The 20288-nt window shown below is 37.6% G+C and overlaps 2 protein-coding genes and 1 long non-coding RNA gene across 3 annotated transcripts in view; 1 reads left to right on the forward strand and 2 right to left on the reverse strand.

The window, feature by feature from the left end:
* The window catches only part of LOC139985093 (F-box only protein 9-like), a 256710-nt gene that overhangs the window by 47993 nt on the left and 188429 nt on the right, over window positions 1–20288 (forward strand). The window lies entirely within an intron of this gene.
* LOC139985097 (uncharacterized) lies at window positions 67–10184 on the reverse strand. The gene is made up of 4 exons (XM_071999295.1): window positions 10029–10184; window positions 1526–1737; window positions 921–1062; window positions 67–631 (listed from the first exon to the last, which is right to left on the reverse strand). Exons 1-4 carry the CDS (start codon window positions 10123–10125, stop codon window positions 372–374), a joined length of 711 nt encoding a protein of 236 aa, XP_071855396.1. The 5' UTR covers window positions 10126–10184; the 3' UTR covers window positions 67–371.
* On the reverse strand, window positions 15689–18779 carry LOC139985099 (uncharacterized). Its single transcript, XR_011799286.1, has 2 exons — window positions 18642–18779; window positions 15689–16894 (listed from the first exon to the last, which is right to left on the reverse strand). It is a non-coding gene; the product is annotated as an uncharacterized lncRNA (long non-coding RNA).

A 20288-nucleotide genomic window follows, 5' to 3' on the forward strand; every position in this document is an offset into this window, starting at 1 on the left:
AAAACTCCCGAAGGTAATATTAAGTAACGATTATACGACGAATAAAACAAACAAAATATGGACTGATTGCATTCTAGATTGCTTTATTCAGTTTTATCGCATGCATTTCCAATTTAAAATAAAACTGTCACGTATGTCACTCTACGAGGGTTACCTCTGAATAGTTACTATGACAACATTATACAATCAGAAGACAAGACTTAGTAAAAGGAAATGTCTCCAGAATAGTGATTACCAGGTACAATTAATCTTACATGCATTATTTACCAAGCAGAGAGTAATTCAATATCTTAGAGATCACGTAACATGTAGATTCAATATGATTTCCACAGCAGAATCCATTAGAGACATGCGTTTGAGAGGCATTTGTTCTACATCGAAACCGTTGGTCCGTTGGTTGGACATCCCAACCAATGCTTTGTAGTCCACAATGGATAGCCAGAGTCAACTAAATCATTAGCATCGTTATAAAGCCAGTAGAGTTCATCCTTGAAGAGGAACGTGCGACCATTACTCCACTGAATGGCAGCATCTACAGTACCTTGATTATACCCCGGCCAATGAGTATTGGTATCTATGTAACCTCTTTCTGTGCTGTCGTTGTCAGGATTGAATCGCCAATACTGTGTTCCTGGGATGCAATAGAGAAGATACAGAAACAAGGAAGCAGAAAGTTAGTGTGAGCGATAGGCTATCGATATTTATCATGTTTAAAGTAGTGTGGTATCTCCGCAAACAGTCAACTGCGAGTAGCCATACTATCGAGAAGTACACTGAATCAAACCCTTAAATGAGTTGTTTTGGTCTTCCAGAAACAGGTAATGAAAACATTTACATAAACGAAACATCCATGCTATATTAAGACCCGGCGGATATGAAATTTCGTTTGAAATTTCGATGCACTGAAGGAGTTAGCTCACCTTTGAAGAAATATCCCTTGCGATTTCTTCCCCAAACGACGGCCGCGTCAATGTCGTCTGGTAGTCCTGGCCACCCACATGCAATTATTAAGGGGTAACCGTTATCTACTGTGGTTCCAGATGTACGCCAGTATTGATTTCCCTGTCAGCGATAAGAAAACTGGTATTTGAAAGTTAAAACTATAGAGATTGCCTGTTGTTGAGAATGGTGATGTTTGTGCCCTTTATTTGTAATATGAACAGACCACTAACGATGATTTGAAGTGATAATTGACTTGTATAGTATATAACGATAAATGTTTGAGTGAAACCAGTTGCAGATGTTTCCGCCCATGTGGATGTTTAGTTTTAAAACGAATTCACATCAGCTATTGCGAAAGTGCACCATGCCTGACACAATGGTATAAAATCAACGACCATTCCGATAAAAATGCATAAGGTTGTTGACATTCTTAAACTTAATTACTATTTAAAACATGAACCGGAAATGCCATTACCTCATGTAGTAGACGGTGTCTCTTCTATACTAAGCGGTGTAGATATTAAAAGGAAGATTCTCTCGCCCTTTTATTAAACTACAGTATATCTTACAGGTTACAACTTACCTTAAAGAAGTATGTTTTACCATTAGGCCAGTAAACTGCAGCGTCGAGATTTGTTGGAAGACCGGGAAAGACCTCACATATGCGTTTAGGATACCCAGAGGCAACATCCGTACCTGCGTCGTTCAACTGAATCACTCTTTCATTCTTGAATGCGTACGTCTTTCCATCAGAGGTTCTTGTTATTGCATCGAATTGTCCAGACATACAATCATCTGTAAAAACAATGTTGTACATTATGTCTCAGTAATTTCCTAAGTGTGTATGTATGTATGCCCATTATCTGTCGCACCATGAACCCTACATGATAGCTGCTATTCATTGACTGGATGTGATATCAGCATTTTGTTATCTATTAAGTTACATACAATTCGATGCCAGGGAAGACCACGGCATGTTTGGATTGCCCTCAACAACTCTTTTCTCTAACTTGGTAAGGATACTCAAAACCATGCACATTGGGGAAGTACATTAGAATATTATCGGGATTTTGATTAGCGACTAAAACTTTCGTACAAGTTTTAACTCAACCTAACATAACCTAGATGAACTTTTGCAGCTATTTATAAGTTTTTCTAAACTGAGAAATGTATTTTCTGTTTCCAAATTTTCACTTGACAATGTTAATCAGCAGAAAATGGATACCTGCTTATTTTTCTAAGAAGGTTATATTTTTCCAAGAAGGTTATAGTTTTCATGTTCCATACCACAATTAGAGTAGTGAACATCCACCCGAAAGGTTACCGTAACCGTCAAGGAAAGTAAATGGACTGAAGTGACTGTTTGTCATGTTTTCCGTCATCATTAGTTTTTAAATGTTTGATGTTGGATTAAGACGATGACATTAATTACTGATGGCGTAAAGTTCAGGAGGATTGAAATTCGTGGATGAACGAGGAAGATTCAGACGCCCAAAACTAACCGATCATCGTGGGTAAATTTGTATTAGCCATGATAGTCCTAGCCATCAACGATCATATGGTGGGTAGGATATGTTAGTTGATAACTTGGAAGGTGGAGAATTGTATTTGAGGATAATGGAGCAATTAAAATGGTGCGACACTTGTAGAGACAATTGTGGAGACAATTGTGAAATATGACTGTTTCAGGACAATGGAGGAATTAATTGTGGTACGTATGTATGATGCACTCACCGTGGAGACACTATTGATAATTTGATTATCCTAGGAAAATGGAGCAATTAATTGTGGTCAGACACTATTGATAATTTTAAATGTTTAAAGGACAATGGTACGACACATGCACTTTATGAATTTGAAACATAAATGAAATTATCATGATAGTGTTCTATATCTCGACGAATTAACATTAGTCAGTGGTAAATACTGTGACGATCGAGCACGTAGCCTTCTTCTCATATACATCTTACCAGGCCTTTAGACAGAAATATCAAATTTGTTGGCAGGTGGACTAACATATTAAGGAGGGGCACAATGACTGTGTCCTCCAACATGTGAAGGTTATGTACACATTGCGGTGGCACAAATGGGGTAGGGTACAGTAGATTGCTGGTCCTAACCTACTGTGGGCATTAATGTAAGATTGAGTTTAGTTTAGTTTAGTTAAGTAGAAAAGAAATCATCAAGGGACACTCAAGTCCCCATCAAGGACCCTAGAAGGAGAAAAGGAAAAACACTCAAACACTCAGACCCGGTTAGATAGCTTAAAGTGCTTGTCCAAAGCATTCTAAATCCCATTCACACTACTTGCAAGTACAACTTTCTCAGGCAAACCGTTTCACTCATTCACAACCCTATTAAAAAAGTTATGCCGAATATTAATCCTACTTTGTGACTTTTGAAGTTTAAGACTATGACCTCTGGATAAATTGTCAAAACCATACACAATCTTGAAAACCTGAATCAAGTCACCACGTAACCTCCTAAGCTCTAATGTGGTTAGATTCAACAGTTGTAACCGCCTATAATAAGGAACACCCTTTAAGGAACTAATCATCCTAGTAACCCTCCTCTGGGCCTGTTTCAGTACTGCCTTATCCTTAGCAAAATATGGGTTCCAAGCCTGCACAACATACTCCAGATGAGGCCTAACCAACTGCTAATAAAGCCTAACAACTATATCCTCTTTCAGAAAACTGAAGTTCCTCTTGATCATACCTAAAACCCTATTACCTCTTTTAGCAGCTTCGAGACAATGTTTAGAAGGTTGCAGAGATGAGTCAATGTTGATACCTAGGTCTCTTTCAACAAAGACCTCCTGCAACTCCTCACCATTAAGATTGTATGTATACTATTGGTTACTACTACCAATATGCATCACCTGCATTTATCAATATTAAAAAGCATTTGTCATCCCTCAGACCAGAAAAATATCTCCGTCAATGTAATTTATATAGGCAACAAACAACAAGGGACCCAAAACAGACCCTTGTGGAACCCCACTAGTAACGTCCTGCCAAGAAGAAGCACAGCCTTCAATTACCACCCTCTGTGTCCTATTACCAAGCCAATTCTCGATCCAAGACAGTAAATTCCCATTGATAACCATACTCTTCAGCCTAAGTAAAAGACGTTGGCGGGGAACTTTATCAAAAGCCTTCTGAAATGCCAGGAACACAAAATCAACAGACTTTTGCCTATTTAGTGAGCTGGTTACATCTTCCATAAACTCAAGAATATTAGTGAGACAAGACCTTTTTTGACAAAAGCCATGTTGAGACTCTCTGATCAAAGACTGACTACTGAAGTGACTGATCGTAGACTTTTTAACAATAGACTCCATGACTTTACAAACAACACTAGTGAGACTAACGGGCCTATTATTACAGGGCTTAGACTTATCACCCTTCTTGAAAATTGGGGTAATATTAGCACATCTCTAGTCCTTAGGAACATAACCGTCATTCATAAATTTACTAAAAACCAATGAGAGTGGAACGTAGAAATGGTGTGCAAAAGTTTTCAACAAATACGGATGGATTGCATCAGGTCTAGAAGCTTTAGAAGCGTTAAACAAAGACAACCTCATCCGAAAATAAGACCGTATCCAGTTTAGGACCATCACTTCCCCAATGAAAATCTGGAATACTACTGATGTCTTCCCTCCTGTTAAAACCGACACAAAATAGTTGTTCAAAAGATCTGCAAGATCCTGCTATAGTAACTATATTATCTGCCTGTGGTGCCCTAAGAGAAACGGTTACATCTCTATGTTCCGACGTCTCTATGTTCCGACGTCTCTATGTTCCGACGTCTCTACGTTCCGACGTCTCTATGTTCCGACAAAAAGAAATAATTCGGGACAATATTTTTTTTTCATCCACAAAATGTTGGTCTTAAAAAATTTGGTCCGAAATTTTTTGGTCACAACAAATTTTGGACACAAAAATATTGGTGTCGTTAAACTACTTTTCTTGGTACAAAAAATACTTTCACAACATAGAAATAAAAAAAGTCCAAAAATATATTGGCAAATATGAAAGATTGTAACAGTGAGAGAGAGAGAGTAGTTAAAGACAAACTAAATTCATTGATTTTTGTCTATCAAAGTTTGTCTTCAAAGTTTATCGTAGACAGATGTTTATAACTATATAGGAACTCGATAGGTAGTCTTACGTGATAAAACGTTGAAATCTGTTTATTTAATTTGTTGGGTTTTCGTTACATGAATGATTCACAAACGATCATCTGTTAGTTTCAAGTCACAAAGTATTATAACAATTCCAGGTATTTTTTTATCATGACACCAAGTTTTTTGTTCGTACCAGCAAGATGGTCTCCTGTATTGTAAGCGGCAGTAAAAAAGATTATTGTTTTAGGTTGTTTATAATTATGCTACGGCGTTCTAGTTGGATGAGGGCAATTTCAAACAAATTTTTGGATAACAAAAATTTGCTCCGATTTTTTTCGTTTTGTCGGAACATAGAGACGTCGGAACATATAGACGTCGGAACATAGGGATGTCACCAGAGAAAGAATTGCATCTTTAACTTTCTGCTTTGACCTGACATAAGAAAGAAGGTCTTTGGGTTATCCTTAATATTTAAGGCAATGTTATTTTCGAAATTCAATTTTGCATCAGAGACTAAGCGGTGTACCTTCAGCTGATGATTCAAAATTAGTCCTCCTAAACAACTTCCACATGCTACGTTTTTGCCTAATTGCACATCTTACTTTCTTATTCATCCAGGAAGGCATACTGCTTTTACCACGACGATTCTGCCATGGAACATGATTTCCATAATGACCTTTAACTTATCAGCTAAACAATCCAAGACTGAGAAGCACTCATATCTCTAAACAAATTAATCAAATCTGTACCCGTCAGTAAAGTTTCAATTGCCTCTGTATCTGATCTCGTAAACTCAGTGACTTTTTCCTTGCTAACATAATTTACGACCTTACAAATAACATCAAAAGCTAGTATATCATGATTGCCTCTGTATCTGATCTCGTAAAATCAGGGACTTTTTCCTTGCTAACATAATTTACGAACTAACAAATGACATCAAAAGCTAGTATATCATGATCGCTAGTTCCTAGTTTTCCTAGACCCGTCAAATCAGCAACATTGCTTGGATCAGAACTAAATACAAGATCAAGGATGTTATCCCCCTAGTAGGGAAAGTAACATGCTGATGTAAAGAGCAATCTTGCACAACATCTAGAAAGTTATTACCCATCCTAACACCGGAACCATCTATCCAATTAATGTCTGCAGGAAACTTAAAGTCGCCCATTATAGCAACATCACTTTTCGCAGCGGTGACATCCCTATGTTCCGACGTCCATGGCAAGCCAATTGCTCAATAAATCGAAAAACATGGATTATCGGTCGAAAAACCATGTTTATCGACCGATAAACATGGATTTTCGGTTGATAAACACGGTTTATCGGAGAGAATCCATGTTTATCGCTTGAGAAACATGGATTATCACTGATAAACATGGTTTTTTGGCGATAAACATGGTTTATCTGTGACAATCCATGTTTATCTGCAATAATCCATGTTTTTCAAGCGATAAACATGGTTTTTCGAGCGATAACAAGGTTTTTCGCCAAAAAACCATGTTTATCTAACGAGAAACATGGTTTATGGCCGATAAACCATGCTTATCGCCGAAAAACCATGTTTATCGCGTAAAAACATAGCTACGGTCCCGCACAGTCCGCATATGGACAAGTGCGGAATAATAATCGGCAACGCACAGGCTTAGTAATAGTACACCGTCATCGATCTGACACGGTCGTAAATCAACCTTTAAAGTTCTAGACTGCACAATTATCCTGCATAGCTTTAGGCTCTTTGAGTAAACACTGTGTGGTTATGTTCATGTCTACAGGTAGTTCATCATACAGCGTTCACACAAAGACCTTCATACTAAGAAAGAATATGTGGCAGGCGTTGCAAACTACAGTAATTGGTAAAAAGAGGTCATATTACAACCAATTGCAGGTTGAGTTTGTAATCTCAAGAAACTTTTCCATTATAGCGTGATATGCAACTAACAAGGCCTGGGAAGTGCCATTGACAGCAATGTGGGAGCAATTTTCGAACTAAATTTTCTTATACTCTTCGCGCCAACTCATGGTGGCGCTACGCTTAGGTAGTTTACCTACAAGCTTGGCCCCTTCCTTGGCAAATTCCTCGCTACGCACCTGTCTAACCGTGTCACAATTTGTTTCTAAATATCACCAAAAAACATCACAGACTTTCACCAAAAGTTGTTTTGACTTTTCGAAATGAATTAGCTAGACGGACCGCATCCGTAATGAAATTTGGTTTGCCGATTTAAAAGGAAAATATAGAGCTGTACGGTAGCAACCAGTATATATGTATATATACAAAATACCATGAAGTGTGCAAACAATTTTGGGGATGAAAGATGCTCCCCGCCGGCACCCAAGCCAATCCCCCCCCCCCCCCCCAATATTTGAAACAAATCGCCGCCCGTGTATACAGAAGACCGTTAAAGTCATAGGAAACAGCCATTGAGCATAATAGGAACTCGTTTATAACTCTATGGAAATAGCCTAACTGCATAATATAAAGGCTTACAATAGTCCAATGGCTAAGCAAAGTCAAACCTGTTTTGGCATTGTATTTTCTAGATTGTTTGTAAAGCGCACAGATGCATCGCGCGTATAGTGCGCTATATAAGATTTTATTTACATTACAGTACAAAAATTCCGCAGTAAGCTGGAAAGTCTGTGTATGAAATTGTCAACAGAGGGTTGGGAATTTGATACTCTCTCCTCTCTATTCGGCAAAGGCGCCAACGCAGAATTTATCAGGAGATACAACTCGGTGAACACCATGAACAGTTTCACATCGGTAACGGGGCCATATTTCGTTGTTCCTAATTATGGAAAGGACCGGGCCCATACGAAGTTTGCGTACGGCAGTCGCCCACATGCGGCGTCGGAACTAAAGATTTATCATATATATACTAACATAACATGTAGAGTTTTGGAAGTAGTTCCGGCATGTTTTCATCAGTCGCTAAATATAAAAACATGATTTATCGCCGATAAACTATGCTTATCGGTCGATAAACATGGTTTATCGCCGATAAACATGGATTTTCGACGAAAAACATGGTTTATCAGTCGATAAACCACGTTTATCGGCGATAAACCATTTTTATCGCTGATAAACCATGTTTATCTGTCGAAAAACATGGTTTATCGCCGATAAACATGGTTTATCGCCGATAAACATGGATTTTCGAAAGAAAAACATGGATTTTCGAAAGAAAAACATGGAATATCTAATGAAAATCCCTGTTTATGGTTCGATAAACCATGTTTCTCAGAGAAACCATGTTTATCTGCCGATAATCATGGTTTTTCGGTGAAAAACCAGTTTATCGGTCGATAAACATGGTTTTTCGGTCGATAAACATGGTTTTTCGGTCGATAAACATGGTTTTTCGAGTGATAATCGTGGTTTATCGGTCGATAAACATGGTTTTTCGACCGAAAATCCATGTTTCTCGATTTATTGAGCATTTGGCTTGCCATAAACGTCTCTATGTTTCGACGTCTCTATGTCCCGACGTCTCTATGTTCCGACAAAAAGAAAAAAATCGGAGCAATTTTTTTTAAATCCAAAAGTGTGTTTGTACCAAGAAAAGTAGTTTTGTGACCCCAATATTTTTTTCTAATGGGAGCAAACATCAAGATATCGTTATCTTTGCTGCTGTTAGGAGAACGGTAAACAACGCCAATAGTTATAACATCACTGGACCTCCTGGAGTTGTTCGTGGACAACTCGCACAAGACAGAATTGACAAAAGAAAGTTAACAATTTTTTTTTCCAAACAATGGAATACAATATCTTTATGCTTTTAATGCTACAATGCTGAGCAGATATGTCAGTGACATTTGTTTGGGACCTTGCTACATTCTACGCCGCCAGACATGATTCTGAATAATGTGTTTAATCATTTGTTACAATAAGAATTCTAGTCAATTTTCGAACCTTTTGTGCCCCCAAAACAAATATAATCATAATAATATTAATGTGTTCCAGTATTCCCGCAATATCATATATGCATGTAAGTTATACTGCGAGAATATCTACGTAGAATCTGTGTATAGACTTTACGTATATACAGAATACACGAGAGCTGTATGCTGCCAGTGAGGACTAGTTGCAAATTGGTCATTCCAATAGCAAAACATTTTTGGTGTCATTGAGACGGTTTGAATTTTAAAGAGCAACCGTTGAAAGGATACGAGCAATGTCTCCACATTCAAATGATATCATTTATTAACTATGATCAGGAACAGTTCCGGGACGTTTTGTGTCTTGTAGTATCAAAATCAAATGTATTCAAAAAAGCACCGGTTGGACAAGTAAGCTACTGGGATTTCAAAAGCTAAACTTTCAATACTTGCAATGCATGATAAACCACGAACCATAACACAGAAAATAACCTTTTACGAGCAACCGTCCTTTCCCCCCCCCCCTTTTTCATTTAATGCTGAATGTTGGGGCAGTATTTCTTTTGACCCCATGGAATTTATTGGCTGGAACAATGGCCAGTATAATCAGGGCGAACCAATGAGGGTACCAATTGAAGATTTTATTCAGGGGTCCTCTAGACAGGGACGCGGCTCAGAATCGGACTCCACTAGAGCTCTGTGGGATACTATATGCCTTTCCCAGAGTGTGCCATACTCGATAGATGCAAGGTGGAGCTATAACAGCTGCGCTACTTGGGGCCTGGTCAGTACGTGGTTACCTTCTTCCAATGTAACGTTTTTCCTTTGTCGATACCATGCTCTATCAGAGCGATAAAATCCATGAAAGCCAAGTATAACCACATTATATGCAACAAGAAACTATCTAAACTGTCAAGCATTTGGACATTGTCGAAAAGGAATAGATTGAAGCAGACGTGTTTCAAAAACGCCAGTACTTTAACCTTACGATATCTGTAGTTCGATTTAAAATTGAAAGATTAGCTCCAAGCTTAGGATATGGCTTCCCATTATATAACATGAAAATAAGACTTACCTGCAAATGTGTATGATGGTGCTACGAGCAGCACCACAAGAAGGAGCGCCTCGCTTCGGTGTTGACGTTGGATCATGATGTGCAGCGCGTGGGTCATCTGTCGTCTCAAAATTTAAACTTAATAATCCTGATTCCGTTTTTAATTTTATAGGTGTCTGCATCAACCTGATAAAAATCGAAGCAAAACTACGGAGAGCCAGACGTTCCATAAATGTCACAAGTTACAAGTTTTCGGCATTCTTATGTTGAATTTGACATACTGATGGATGTAAAGACATATTGTATTTGTATTTCTTTTTCGACATGTTCATATGGAGTTGTAAAATGTTGATGTCGAATTGGACATATATATATTAACTTTGACACTTCACTTTCTTTTTCGACATTTTTGGAACGTTTGGCTCTCCGTACAAAACGGTAGACTATAATATCGCATGATGTTAAGGTTGTATCAAGAAGATGTGTGTCTCTTCTCCCTGGTCTAACCAGGGACCTGGTATTTACGCAGTTGTGGTTTTTCTGCTACTTGAGTCATTAGTCATAGCTAAAGTAACGTGAGGAATTCAATCCAAACAAATATGTATGTATGTATGTATGTATGTATGTATGTATGTATGTATGTATGTATGTATGTATGTATGTATGTATGTATGTATGTATGTATGTATGTATGTATGTATGTATGTATGTATGTATGTATGTATGTATGTATGTATGTATGTATGTATGTATGTATGTATGTATGTATGTATGTATGTATGTATGTATGTATGTATGTATGTATGTATGTATGTATGTATGTATGTATGTATGTATGTATGTATGTATGTATGTATGTATGTATGTATGTATGTATGTATGTATGTATGTATGTATGTATGTATGTATGTATGTATGTATGTATGTATGTATGTATGTATGTATGTATGTATGTATGTATGTATGTATGTATGTATGTATGTATGTATGTATGTATGTATGTATGTATGTATGTATGTATGTATGTATGTATGTATGTATGTATGTATGTATGTATGTATGTATGTATGTATGTATGTATGTATGTATGTATGTATGTATGTATGTATGTATGTATGTATGTATGTATGTATGTATGTATGTATGTATGTATGTATGTATGTATGTATGTATGTATGTATGTATGTATGTATGTATGTATGTATGTATGTATGTATGTATGTATGTATGTAAACATTCATACAGAATGGTAATTACAAGATGCTTGGAATGACTCCTCCTTAGTGACTGTTTCGCCTTACATGAATGCTTTTTCTATGTCTGAAACTGTCTAAATTACTTCACATTTGATATGTAAATGAAGTTTAGTGGATCTCCACTTTGACCTATGACCTTGCTCTCATTCAATTCCAGACGTCATTTTTCATTTCTTCAGTTGTCATGTGAGTCACTTCTATGATTCATTACCCTTTGCAGCTTAGTATTATTGGTCAAAGCTAGTACTCCATATAAGAATATTTGCAGGGACCAGATCGTATAGATATACAAAAGAAAAAACACTTGTTGAGTGCACAGAACTAGAAGAACTCGAAACCTCTGTAACGTTCTACAAATAATCATTCTTTGAGATAAATATTTTTGGTTAGGATGCCGAAGGCTCAGTAACTTTTGCGATCGTGCTGGCGTGTGCGCATGCGCGTAAGTGTGTGTTTGTGACGGCTAGCTTGTAAACTCGCTATCTCAACAAACACAATATAAATCAAGTCGTACTTGGTAGGTACATGCCCCATTATGTGTAGATTTGCCCTACTGTTTTTTTGTTCCCATCTCATGAATATTAATGAGTGGGCTGGGCTTAGAAACTAATAAAATGCCAATATCTCTTCAAGCGTATATCCGATTTAGTTCATTCTTGGTATGTGATGTAACTACATTGTAAGTTCATGTTCTCTGCAACAACAGTATAACTTTATTAATTGTTATGGCTGGGTGGGGCTTAAAGTGAGATTGTCAAAAACAGCCTGTAAACACGATATCCCATGCAGCAACCACAAAGTTCAATCAATGTGATACTTATGAGATCGATGCCCCATGATGAGTACATGTGCCATTTTGTTCTTGGTGCTCATCTCATGAATATTAATGAGTGGGCGGGGTAAACGTAACCTTTGGTTCATACTGGTATTCTACATAATAAACACATTCTCATGACGTCTCCGACTTTATGCCATTAATATTCCTCAAATTGCAAGAAATGGCTTTTACACACAAGACAAGCACCAAGTGTTCCATGATGTGCATCCTTGGCATCAACCGTGTTATTTTATTCTTGTGCATATCATGAGTATTAATCAGTAAACATAAAATTCTTAAACAGATGTCTCTGTCATAGTATGTCTAATTAGCTTCATACATATACTTGGATATTGCAGTGTAAGTACATAGATAATTTGCTTATGAGACCATAACATTTGACCAAATTGATATTCCTGCGTGTGTCTTTTGTCTTAATACTATGTCACTAAAATGGACTTTGTCAACATGATAACTGATTCCTGGTATAACTTCCTTCATATGTTGCCGTATTAGTCAATAGATAATCCTCTTTATTGTTGGTGTGCACAATGTCATGTATATTAACATGTATGGCTTATACCACTGCACTATGAATATGTTTAGGCATCGTAACCACTAAACGTATTCGTTGTGTGGTTTATGATATATGCAATCTTTCATGTTTTGTCGTAAATTGCAAGCAGTTCTTCTTGGGCATTTTCCATTTACTGTGCACTTTTTCTCTTAACGCTCATTTTGAAGTTATCGAAGATAAAGGCTGACCTATAGTGCAGATTTACAATTATAACATATTGTGAGAAACAGCCGAGTATCGAATAAGAACTTGTCATTGGATTAGAAATATAAGTTTGTACCTTTGTGTTTCATTGTTTTGTTAACTGATATTGTAAACTGTTGTTACGTTAGTAACATCAGTAAGTGCAACCCTTGAAAATCCTTTACCAATGTATGATTCCATATAAATGGTCTTTTACTGGTAAAGATTCTCGAAATCCTTCTTGATTATTTCTGGGGCATAAGATATGCCTTTTTCTTCCAATTGATTTTCTTCCACATTACCATCACTAAAGCTATATATGATGTATTCATTCATTGTGTCTTGAAAATGTATTAATGCTGTAAAATTATGGTAATTTAACACTTTCAAAGGAAAATATAAACAGTACCATCAATGATTTTATACTTTTGTGAAACACGACACAAATTGTCTTCACCTCATTGCAAATTTTTCGATGTTTCTCAACAGTTATATCGGACAATTTTTCCAGCGCAAATAATATGTCTATATACTGTCCTCTCATATCGTGCTTCCTTGAATCGCTCGGGGTGGGGGGGGGGGACCGGTGAAAAGAAACCCTGACAGAAAAGATGAACGAATTCAAACGAACCCTGTCCCGTGAAGGAGAAGGCTTTAGGTTGCCGTATTTGAGCGTCGAGAGGACGGTGCCATATCAAAGAAAATTGTCCCCCAAAAACTCAACAAAAAGGCCATGGTTTGGCTTGGTTCAATGTGGACTCTCCTTTGGGAGCTATACCGCTATGAGCTGCTGCACCTCGGCTCTGTTGCTTCTTGCTATACGCAACTGACTGGCAATAATGAAGTCTCTAACCTTTATCTGCAGAGAGAAAAACAAACATTTTAAAATTGCTGAAACTGTTTGGATGAGTGCAGCAGCTTTGATGCATAACATCCTCATGAAAGGGGGAAAAACTTAAATAGAAGCACAAATCATTTCTATACTCCTTGGGTTTTGTAGGCCTCTAGTAAGTACCAATGACTTGAACGAACGTTAAGTCCCATTCCAACATTGTCCTCTGAGTTGGTATGAACCATCCAACCAAACCTATTTCTTTGCGTCTCGTCACTGTTATAAACCCTATACCCCCATTGTCATGGCGCAACACCTGCCCCGGTGCCCCTACCCAATGGCTTAGCCTCTTTTAATAGGTCTACTGTATATACCCCAACTATAGCACGCTTGAGAATACGTAATCGACCTGCCTTGGCCGTTAAATGGCCTCTTTTTACCAATTAGTCTGCAGCGCCTGCCGCATACTTTTTTCTTGTATGAGGGTCTTTGTGTAAATGCTGTATGATTAACTACACTGTATACATGAACATTTTTCCACACAGCAGTGTTGTCACAAGGAGCCTAATTCAGTTGGAAGTCTGACCCCGTGACCTCGAAGAATGATCAACGATCACGCATATCATTAAATTTGAATTTGCCCGCATTTAACGTAAAGTCGGTCCTACGTTTCACTCACAGAATTTACAGACATTGATAGTTTACAACTTACCGGAACCTCACAGAATGGATTAAAAGTAATTCCAATGTATGGTAGGGCAAAGATACCCGAGAAAAAATCAACGAAAACCTATGAAACAACGATTGCAATCCAACTTCGTCCTCACACATGTATTCCTAACTGACACAAAATAGGTCAAAACGAACCAACGAAAGAGAGTTACAACAAAAACGTTCTCCCATTTGTGGATCTTGTACTCTCCTACATGATGCTGTAAAGTTTCGGTGAAATGGTTGTCTAAGACGGCCAGTCACAAAACGATTACCTCGACTCGGCGATTTTGTTGCTGTCGCCGCCATTTTGAAATTAGGTAGACTTTCGCCAAGCCGTTTTCATGCTATGGGCTACTACCGACAAGACTTCATTCAAATCGTTTTCAATGTAGTGGAACCCATTCCTTTAGTGTACGGTCTATTAGGAATGTTAGGTTTTGTGGCGTGAAATTAAGTAATTTAAGTTGTGCTAAGGTTTGGAAGAAATTTTGTCCCAAATTCTAATATATGATTAGGTAAAATGTAAAATTACTGAGAGCTGCGTATGGGAGGGGTAAGAGAGACAAAATGGGGGAGGGGGCAAGGGAGATGGTGTTTCCTTTCTAGCTAAATTAATGGTGGTAACTATTAAGGTAACACAAATTTTCCTGAGCCTGTTGTCAAAACTGAAGGGGTCGTACCACATGTCGAATATACAAAGGTAACATGGCCTAGGCCAAACCTTATTTCTAGTTGCTTTCTAAGGAACTTCCAACAATTCCGAATGATTTATACCTACAATACCAAATGATTTATACTTACCCACTTACCATAATTCCACAGTAGCCCTTACTCAGTGAGATTCTGCAAAGCTGGGTACTCATCTGTTGCTTATATTCATCAATAAATATCAGTTAACAGTTTTCCAGTCAATACCAATCCTTGTTTGGTTCATGTATCACACTACATAACCGCTTGCCAATATTGAAGTTAAGTACTGTGGCTTGGGTAGGGGTGTGTTGTTTAGGGGAGGGGTGTGGTGTTTTTAGGGGTTTTGGGGAGGGAATGTGGTGCTTAGCGGATTTGGAGTTTCCCAGCTTTGGGATGGGTGTGGTGTTCACCAGCTTTGGGAAGAGTTAGGGTATTTTGGAGGGATGAGGTGGTTTTGCCACATATGGGGACTTTAATTAAAAGCGGACTTTCAGTACACAGGACGTGTTTGGATACATTACGTTCTATGGATACTCTGACCAAATATTTTGAGTAGGGCTGTTTTCTTTTTCTTTTGCACATGCATAGTAGAACATAAGTCAACAGTGGAAATAGAGTTGCCTGGTCTTTTATTGATTTTATAACTGTAACAATAAGGCACTTTAAGCAACAGAAAAAAGAAAACAAAAAACATTTGTGTGACACTCTCCATGAAAGAACATGTTTTAATGTCCTGTGAAAATATGGGCATGAAATATAAATTACTTCGATCACTTCAAAGTGAAATACTTTGTTCAAATGGAAGGAATAGCTTAACAAAATTTGAATACTTCTTGAAATGAAACACACTTCATACTGTGAAGACTTCATACAATAATATTGTCTGAAAAAAAATCACACACAATGTCAAGTGCATTATGACTGGAAGGGGTATTTCAAGGTGGCATAGTGAAGGAATGACATAGCAAAAACAGTTCAGGTGGCAGGATGGATAGTTTTGTAACTTTGAAATGGTGAGATATACCTGTGACATATAGCATAAGATTAAAATTAAAAGACAAATATATAAAAGTAAAAGGTAAGAGTAGAAAGTAAATAAATAAGTCCAAACTTGACATATAACTTTAACAACCTGGTCTTCTTCAGAAATAGGAGCACCAATAGCAGCCCAACGATCCATACTTCCTTTCATATAATTCAAATTATTTCCAACTGATTTGCCCTCTGCCATTTCAGTTCTGAGGTACTTTTTCTTGAGCTGAATTCTGTTGGTTAGAGAATCCTTTTCGAACAGAGTACGCAAGGCATCCTAAGCATCACTAGGTTTCTCACTTGTTGTAATTAATTCCAGCTGACTAGATGCTATTGCAAGCACAATGGTGAAAAATGCCAGTTGTGTCTTTTTCAAGTTTGCACTCTTCTACTTCTCACATACAGTAACCCCCAACTTTCCTGAGCCATCCTCATAGCCCACAGGCCTTTTGCAAGAAACAAATGTCTCATCTGGAAATTCCATGTCAGCCAGTTCGAGCCATCCATTTTGTTAATTTTCCACGTCATATCTTCTGTTGTTCCAGCCATATTGGTCAGTTGTCACGACTAAATTAACCAATTTAAGTACCGACAATTCCCAAGAAATGGTTCCAAAATCAGCACATAAATTCCAAACAACAATCTATTCTACACAGTTAACTTCCAGTGTATGTGTCTGGGCCAATAACCTGTTCGAGTTAGCTAGAGAATGGGCATGAGACTGCTGAGTATATTACAGCCTGTTGCTGCACACAACTTGTTCTTTCTATAAGAGTATAACAGAAACTGAGGAAAAATGTAAATTACACATATATAGAAAACAAAATTGCTTAAAGGTAGCACACTAATAATACAACCTGATTAAACAAACAATAGTTTGGAGCAGAGTTGTAACAACAGGAACTTAACTGATCCACAGGCTGCATTCCTTCTTACTACGGGTACATATAAGAGAGCTAGGAACTTAAAGATATATAGTATTGAATAGAATGTGAGACTACATTTATTAACAGATTTCTATAAATAAACTCTTATATGAAGACTTCAGATATGAGGATAATAAACATGAGGATGTAATAAACTCTGGAAGCTCTCTGGGCTAATACTTAATACCAGTGGAACTGCATTTTGCATTGTTAGTCATTATACATAACAAAACAAATCTAATAGTGAATGAAACTTTTCTTCTTTTTGGGAATAACTTTTTTTTGGTCATATATACATGGGAAAGCACCTTAGAGAAAACTGTGTGTGACACACACCCACATAGGGAAGACTGTACGTGAATGACTAACTAAGTACTTCTACTACTGTACCTATCATAGAAAACAACATAACAATAAAAAGATCGTAAACTCTCGTTAACAGCAAAACATGTTGTCACAAAATGATCCCTGATATTGTTTTAAGTCACCTGGAATTATAAGTAGCTATGTACAACTACATGGCTCTATGAGGTGCAATTGTTCTCAAGTACCAGCAGTAGGTCTAACTGTAATAGCAATAAGTATAAAGTGTAAGCAGTAAAAAGCAAGCTAGTTTTATTTCTGTGTTACGTATCTTGCTCTACATATTAAGCATAGGGAATTGGGCCTAGACTTAAGTCATGGATCTAATACCGGTCTTGAACACTTGTAACAAAGTGACATTGAAATGGATCCCGATCCCAGGATGGAGGAAATTTTCACCCAGTCCAGCTTTAATAAAACTCATAATAAGCCATGATCTTAAATTATACATAGTACAAAGGCAGTCTACTAGTACTACTAATAATTTTTGTAAAATAATAATAATACTAAATTGTATCTTATGCAGTCCAAATCTTTTCAAGAACAGGCCCCTTAGAATTATTACACAAGGACAAGAAGGCGTAGGCTAAGAACTAAAGGTTATAAGCCTTAGTCCATTATTAAAATTGGACTAAACTATGCAGGTATTCTAGTATTACTAAAACTAGGCTAGGGCCTACCTGTAGTAAAAACTTGTCGTAGTATATTACAGTACTTTAGTAAATACAAAAGTACTAGGCCTATAGGCTAGCCTAGGCTTGTACTAGGGGCCTAGTACAGTAATATTACTGTCCGCTATGCCCTCGAATTTTTAAATTTTAACTATTTAGTAGCCATAAGTAGTACCGTGACTTATCAACTCCCTGATTTTTCCATATTAACGCAAAAATATGAAGGGAATCTATGCCGAATAGAAAGATTACGAAAAATACGAGACGTTGCAAATCTAGCACTAGCTACATCATAGTCGACATATAGCGCTAGGCTGCACGTTATAGGATACGGTGCTTTCGTGTATATGTGTATTATGTACGTTAGGATACATGTATTAGGGGCAACCAAAACCACATAGGAGCACCATTTTCGTTGACCAAAAAATCACACTTTTCGGGGGAGTTACAACTTTTCTGAAAAATATGAGTAAGATTCAAGCTTATTTATTACAAAAATGCTATTTTTACGGTTAAAAGTTGTCTAAGACGCGAAAGTCACATAACGATAGACGTCGACTCGATTTGACTTACCTTTATGTTTTTGCGTTGGTCGTCGATAAGAAAATGCACTGTTCTATTGGTAAAATCTTCGTTTCTTTCCGGAAATGATCGTATTTGAGTCTCTAAAGTATCCTTTATCGAGCTACGATACTCGTAAACCCGAATGACATTGGGATGTTTGCGAATTTTACCGATTACATCCATACATGGAAGTAGCGAACCGAAGTCCGTAGAACCGGATTTGCGCGAAACAATTACTTCCGGGTCAAGTAGCTGTGCTCGAAAATTTGCTAGTAACGGTCATATATTGAGGTCAGACTTCCAACTGAATTGTGTTAAGAAACTATGCAGGCTAATTGTACAGCCTGAGGTCGATTTACGACCGCGGCAGGTCGATTCCGTAATCACAAAACTTTCTTAGCTATAGCGTGTAATAATTGGAGCCAATAAAGCAGATCTTTAATCCAACAAATTGTATGATGACCTTACTCTCCTAAGGCAGTGCTGGTAGTCCAGAAACCAAGCGTACGTATTAATTACCCTCCCATGAAAATATGCTGGGCGGAATCTGAAAACAATTTGAGACCATTTGATATGTCGGTTTATCTCCTAGTTGCTTTTCCGCAACGAAGCGCTTATAATGGGTGAAAGAACGACGATGTAAATACCTTTCAAGCATGCAACCGAACACTTCAGTCCACCTCAATTTTTCTTTTAAAATGTTGACTTCCCATTTCCAGAAATCCATAAAATACAACTAGCCTGGACACTCAGAATGAAAAGACATCATTTTACTCACGGTGCGCTCTTTGAGTCACTCATTTTGTGCTCATCGCATTCACCGCATCATGCGTTTTTCTCGGCATTTACTGTTTCTGCTTCTCTGTCACTGATGCGACTGTCCGTTCTAGCAAATTGTTCAACTTGGGCCTGTCCTTCAGCACCACCGATCCCCAATAGTTCGGTAAGACCAAAGTCGTTACATCTAAGGTTCGGTCAATGTAAATAGCCTATTGCGTAACAACCCCTGTTACCGGTGTGAGACTGTTCATGGTGTGCTCACGGTTGCATCTCCTGATAAATTCTGCGTTGGCGCCTTTGCCGAATAGAGAGGAGAGAGTATCAAATTCCCAACCCTCTGTTGACAATATCATACACAGACTTTCCAGCTTACTGCGGAATTTTCAACGGTAGTTTTGACTTCTCTTAGCCCTTGGTCTATTGTAAGCCTTTATATTATGCAGTAAGGCTATTCCATAGAGTAAAAAGGAGTTCCTATTATGCTCTCTGGCTATTTCCTATGACTTTAAAGGTCTTCTGTATAGACCCCGACTATTATAGATAAGTACAATTTGTAGTCTCTAAAAGTGCATGACTTGTATCATGACCCTTTCTGAAGCCGAATTGAAAGTCAAAAAGGGTATCATTGTTGTCCAAGAATATTCTCAGACGTTTCTCGATAGATCTTTCTAGCAGTTTATTAATACAAGGTAGCAAGCTGATCGGCCGGTAATTTTCTGGAAGGGTATGATCCCCCTTTTTAAAAATCGGGATGACTTTTCCAACTTGCAGGGCATCTGGATAAGTACCAGACGTGAGCACAAGGTTGAAAATATGACAAAGAATTGGAACAATAACATGTGAGATGGATTTCCAAATTTTAGGAGAAATACCATT

Source organism: Apostichopus japonicus, chromosome 17 (assembly GCF_037975245.1).
Source record: "Apostichopus japonicus isolate 1M-3 chromosome 17, ASM3797524v1, whole genome shotgun sequence".
In the NCBI taxonomy this organism is placed as follows: domain Eukaryota; kingdom Metazoa; phylum Echinodermata; class Holothuroidea; order Aspidochirotida; family Stichopodidae; genus Apostichopus; species Apostichopus japonicus.